The sequence below is a fragment of the Lissotriton helveticus genome, chromosome 4_2, assembly GCF_964261635.1.
Source record: "Lissotriton helveticus chromosome 4_2, aLisHel1.1, whole genome shotgun sequence".
NCBI lineage: Eukaryota > Metazoa > Chordata > Amphibia > Caudata > Salamandridae > Lissotriton > Lissotriton helveticus.
In genome coordinates, this window is record NC_136064.1 from 131,581,096 (window position 1) to 131,587,095 (window position 6,000).

At 42.6% G+C, this 6,000-nt stretch overlaps 1 protein-coding gene across 1 annotated transcript in view; it reads left to right on the plus strand.

Annotated features, from left to right (window-relative positions):
* The window catches only part of LOC144752113 (indolethylamine N-methyltransferase-like), a 37,181-nt gene extending 31,568 nt beyond the window's left edge, over window positions 1-5,613 (plus strand). Inside the window, exon 3 of the mRNA XM_078640056.1 lies at window positions 4,914-5,613. Coding sequence (XP_078496182.1) covers window positions 4,914-5,340 — 427 coding nt within the window. The 3' untranslated portion in view covers window positions 5,341-5,613. The remainder of the gene's footprint in view (window positions 1-4,913) is intronic.
* The last annotated feature ends 387 nt before the right edge of the window (window positions 5,614-6,000 follow it).

A 6,000-nucleotide genomic window follows, 5' to 3' on the forward strand; every position in this document is an offset into this window, starting at 1 on the left:
CACCCCACAACAAAGCAACAGAGGAACCATCCAATCAGATGCAACTACCCCTACCCAGTACCTGGAGCTGGCCACACCCATGCAGGTGCAGAGCAACTGAACAGTTTGGAGAGCTGGAGGAAACACAGAGGAGCAGGCTGCCCTGAGCACAACAGAGCATCAAAATGGAGTCCCAGGAAGGCCAGAAGGATGGAGTTAAGCGTAATAGGAAGATTAAACTCAGCCCAGCTGAACTCCAGGTGCTGGTGGAGGAGGTGGTCAAACACCACACCCAGCTCTTTGGCAAACAGTCTCTGCATGTTGCAGAGTCAGTTAAATGGAACACCTGGCTGGAGATACAGGCAAAAAGTAAATGCCATTGGGGTCATACATAGGGACATAGATGACCTCAAAAAAAGGTGCTATGATCTGCGGATCATCACCAAAAAGAAAATTGCCACACAGAGGAAAGAAGCCGGAGCCACTGGAGAAGGGAGGAGCCATGCACCAAGACTGACAGACCTGGAGCAGCTGGTGGAATCCATCCTGGAGCCTGAAAGCATACATGGGATTGGGGATGCTGACAGCTCAGCCAGAGCTGCAAGAAAACAAGGTAAGATGCATAGACATGACTCCCCACCCTATTCCTGCGTGTTGCTCTGTGTCCTGCGTTGTAACGCCTCTCACTCCTGGTAGATGGATTCAAGTAGGGGGTGAGGACAAAGGACCGCAGAGCATGTGCACTAGCACCTGGGGGTAAAAGAGAATGACATTATTCACATACTCATGATTGATCGATGTGCATTGACTGTCAGGGTGTGTCACAGTTATTTACCTAGCAGGTATCAATCCCAAAATTCGCCGGCAACAAGGCGTGTGTATATCCCACTATTCTAGAAGATGTATGAGTCGTGGGTACTCCCTGGAAATGTAGCCACAATGTCTGTTATGATGTTGCCAGCGTTGCATATTACCTGCACATTAATTGAATGCGTTGACTTCCGGTTCCTGTAGATGTGTTCTGTTGCTGCAGGTGGGCATAGTGGGATGTGGGTGCCATCTACACAGCCAATAACGTGAGGGAAGTTTGCCAGTTGATAGAAATCTGTTTTGGTCTCAGCAAGTTCCGCAGGTGTGTCAGGGAACCGAATGTAATGATGCATTCTCTGCATCATGACCTCAAGGACCTTCCTGAAGAAATGGGACAGGCAGCTCTGGGACACCCCACCTACTGCAGCAATCACACTCTGGTAACTCCCAGAGGCAAGCAGGTGTAGGCTACACAGCACCTGCACATGGGGTGGGATGGCATGCGCCCTTGGTGTTGGGTGGTCCAGGTGTGGTTGGAGGTCCCTGATCAAGTCCAGGATGGTTCTGGGGTGTAGCCTGTACCTCTGCAGTATCTCTGGCTCAGTCAGCTGGAAGAGTGTTATCCTCTGCCTGTAGACCTGCTCCTCCCTTCTCCATACTCTCTGTCCTGCTGCCTGTAGCCATAGCTGCCTTGCTTTGACGTAGAATGCCGCCATTCTGGTTACACTTTTGCATTTTGGGACCTTCTTTTATAGCCTGCACCTGGTTACCACCTGATTTCAATCCATGGTTAATACTGACTCTTAAATACCGATTTTCATGAAATTCGGTATTTTTTGTGCTTCCTACTTCTCAATGGACAATTTTTACCATTACTTATTTACCGATTCGGTAAATAAGAAATCAGTAAAGAAGCATTCGGTAAATTCTGATTCGGTATCATTTCGATACATATTTACCAAATCGGTAGATTTTTGAGTCCTACATCTCATTTTCCAAATACCGGTTGGTAACGGCCAAAATTACCGAATTTTGGCCGTTACAGACCGGTATTTGGCTACCTACATCTGGCCTATAATCCCTTGAATACCAAATGAAAGGACACCACACAAGGTATATATCCAATATATTTGTATTTATTTCTAACACAACCCCTCTGCACTCTTTATGAGTAACTTGTAATGTATTTCGATCTCTGACCTCATAAAGAGTTCAGGGAGGTTGTGTTAGAAATAAATACAGATATGAGGTTAGAGATCGAAATATATTACAAGTTACTCATTCAGCATATTTTAAGTTGCACAAATACAATTCTGCCCTCGGGGCCTCACAAACCATATACTAGGTAAGTGGTATAAGTACCACTTCACTATTCCTGAAGTGGTTCTTATACCACTTACTTAGTATATGGTTCGTGAGGCCCCTAGTAATGTAAGTGCCTTATTTTATTGTGCCTCTTTAGACTCGGAAGGGAGGCAGACCACGGCAGCTCTTGAATAATATAGGAGCTGCCCTTGAGCAACATTACTCATTGCTGGATCTATAAACAACAGACTTTTATAGTCTTGCAGTGTGCGCTTGCATGAAGAAGGGTGCTTCCACTGTAAATTTTATCCTTGGACTACAATTAATTCTCTGTTCCTGCATTGAATCACTCCATGCTCTTGACCATATACTTACGTCCCCAGTTCTCCAGGGTCTTCAGTCCACACAAGAACGATTTATGCTGAAGATGGTCTTATAGATGTTATCACAGCAAGGACTGAAACCATGACAATTTAACATATTTTCATTATATTATCATCTCAGGAATTGTTCATTGTGTAATCAATGAAGGTACAACCTTTTTCTAATGTCTGAAATGGATTACAGCAAAAGTGTGCATGAGACAAATAAGTTATAGCAAAGAATGTATATCGCAGTCGCTTTTGTCTGTATGTGAAGTTTACAGTGTGTATTTAAAAAATATTTACATCTGTGTTTTGCATTGCCAAGAATGACATGTTTTTACATAAACAAATAAGTTATAGCAAAGAATGTATATCGCAGTCGCTTTTGTCTATATGTGAATTTTATTCTGTACCCTTTTACACAGCATGGTTTTTTACATGAGTCATTTGAAATGTATTCATTTATTTGCATTGTTCATTTTTGTTGTGTAATTTATCTATGATAGATTTGTTGTACAAACAAATAATTGATTCTGAAATTGAGTTACAAGCCACTAAAAAGGGCTTAAAATAATTCATTTTTGAAGATTACTCAAGACATTCTACCTCTAAAACAATCCTTTGTGTGCACTTTTACTTGATATTTAGTCTGTGTTATCCAAGCCTCTAAGGGTTGCCCAATATCTTGTTCAGTTATCTTATTGTGCAGGAGAAATACAGAGTCAAAAAACGTACATGCAGTACCCTAGTACCTAGTCCACATAAGAACGATTTGTGCTGAAGATGGTCTTATAGATGTTATCACAGCAAAGACTGAAACCTTGACAATTTAACATATCTTCAATATAACCATCATCTCAGAAATAGTTCATTGTGTAATCAATGATGATTTGACCTTTTTCTAATGTCTGAAATGGATTACAGCAAAAGTGTGCATGAGACAAATCAGTTATAGCAAAGAATGTCTCTCGCAGTCGCTTTTGTCTATATGTGAAGTTTACAGTGTGTTTTTAAATAATATTTACATCTGTGTTTTGCATTGCCAAGAAAGACATGTTTTTACATAAACAAAGAATATGATCCACTCTGAACTCGCTTTTAAGAAGACAGCAGTCCCCATATCCTCCTTAACCCCGTGCGTAGACATAATATTAGCCTGTGCATGGTGTCTGCTTACCTCTTCAAGAAGTGTGAACTGGCCACTGCAGTGTGGGGAGGCGGTCTTCCAGTACCAGTCGGGGTGGGGGAGGCAAAAGGGCTCTCCTGGCTGGCTCGCCAACGATTGCGGGGTGTCTCAAAACGCTCCAAAGCATAATATCCACACAAACCCCTCTGCTGTGGCAGGGAGTGGAGCCTTCAGCAGGCAATCAGGACTGCACCTCAGGCTTTATTTCAAATTGATGCTCTGAGCCAGGCCTTTTTATTCATACTATCACAAAGATGTATTAACAGACAGTAAACAACAGCAAACTTGCAAGTTACCGATTTACGATTAAAAAAACACTTAAAGACATGTGAACTCATAACCCAGAGTTCTGACCTAAACCATTCTATATTTGTTATTGCATTCACAACAATGCTTGACAAATTAGCATTCTTCTGCTTGGTAATGTGTGTTTCATTGTAAATGTAGTTTCAATGAAGTGGGTGCTGCCAGTATTGTGAGCCTAAGACCTCTGTGTACTCAGAACTAATTTACTACCCTGCACCCACTGTTTAATCAGGCTCCTGTTTGGGTAATGTGGTTACTGGTATACATTGTCTAAACAGGCCAGAATCTGTTTGAAGGCGCGTGCCCATGGACATGTGTGCTAAATTCATAAATACATTCAAGTCTGATAACTGGTAGTTGGCCTTTACCTGAAAACCCTTTCCAGTTTACTATTCCATTGAATCCTTAAGTGGCCTTTCCCCCATATTGGTGTCAGCACAGGATTTGGGCCTCAACTATTTTTTAACCACAAACAGGTGTGGGGTTTCTGCTTGTGATTGTTGTTGCCCAAATTTGCAGTGTTTCATATATTCTACAGCATATTCACCTTTCATATTTCCTACAACACAATATATATAATGTGGAGAAGTGTGGCTCACTGGTTAGAGGAGGCAGACCTGGAAGCAGAGGTCAGCCCGGGACCAGGGTTCAATTCCTGGCTCGGCGGGGTCTTGAGTCCTAAAATGTCCATGGACTGGACAATTCTCGCTCCGGTGCCTACTCGATTCACGGGTTCACACTCTGCGACTCTGGGAAATAGCTTGCTTAATCTCCACAACGGCCCTTGCGGCGGGATGCCTGGCTTTCACCTTGCGGATACCCTGCCGGGGTTATCTCACAGGGGAATACCAGGACGGGTTCCCTAAGCAAGCGCTTAGAAACCGCTTGGTGATTTGCGCTATATAAATTCCTGTACATTTACATTTACCTGGTGCTAACTGTACATATATCTTTGTTTTTAGGGAAGTGTGGCCTGAGAAGCAAAATGGGTTGCGATGCAGAATCAAGCGCGTTCTTAGATATGATGTCAGGAAAAAGAACCCGTTCTCTCCCACAGTCCTGCCCCTGGTTGACTGTCTCTTCTTGAAGCATTGCCTGGAATGTCATGTGACCAACGAAGAGGAGTTCTGCAGCACTCTAAGAAATGCCTTGTTGCTGTTAAAAAAGAAGGGTCATCTCATCATTATAGCCTGCCTGCAACAAACATATTTCCTGGTTGAGAACTTCAAGTTTCCAAATCTATCCCTTGAAGAGGCCTTTGTGAAGAAAGCTGTTCTTGATGCTGGGTGTGTCATTCAGGAGTCAGAGGTGTTGCATAGGGGAGTTAATCGTTTGCATGATGTGGCAGATTATAAAGGCATTATTTATGTGAAGGCACACAAGAAATAGATCGTTGATAAACCGTCATGTCAATCAGCAGAGGGAATTTGTTTCCAGTTTCCACTCTTTATTGCTCACACTAATTGTACTTCACTTTCTCTCTCTTGTCTCACTATTTGATTATTTACCTTTTCGGTTGTTAATTTGTCTTATCTCTGCTGGGTTGTAGTTCAGTTAATTACTCTTTCTCATCCACCCCAATTTCAAACACATGATAGCTTTGTTAGGCAGTGTTCACAGAGTTGATTACTTTACTTTCCAATAAATTGTACAGTTGTGTGATTGTTGAGTTTTGTGTTTCATTTGTGCTACATCTGATATTCTGTTTTGAGTTCCTAGAGCCAACTTTTTCCTTTGTGTAAAAGAGGTTATAGCCTTCCTCTCAAGGATCTTAAAGATACACTTATCTACATTTTAAAATACTTACACAGTTTACTATGGAAACACTGGTTAAAGGTTTGGTAAACAGATTACCTGGGAATTAAATTGTTGGAGGGTGTGGCCTAGAAATACCATCTTAACAAGGCCTACCTCAAATTTTCCCAGGTAACTGGGTTCTACATAAGGAACATAGGGGCAGATTTATGTTAACTGGCGCATCCCCGGGGATGCGCCAGTTAATGTGCGCCACAGTGCGCCACAGCTCCGCCACCCATGGTGCGCCGCATT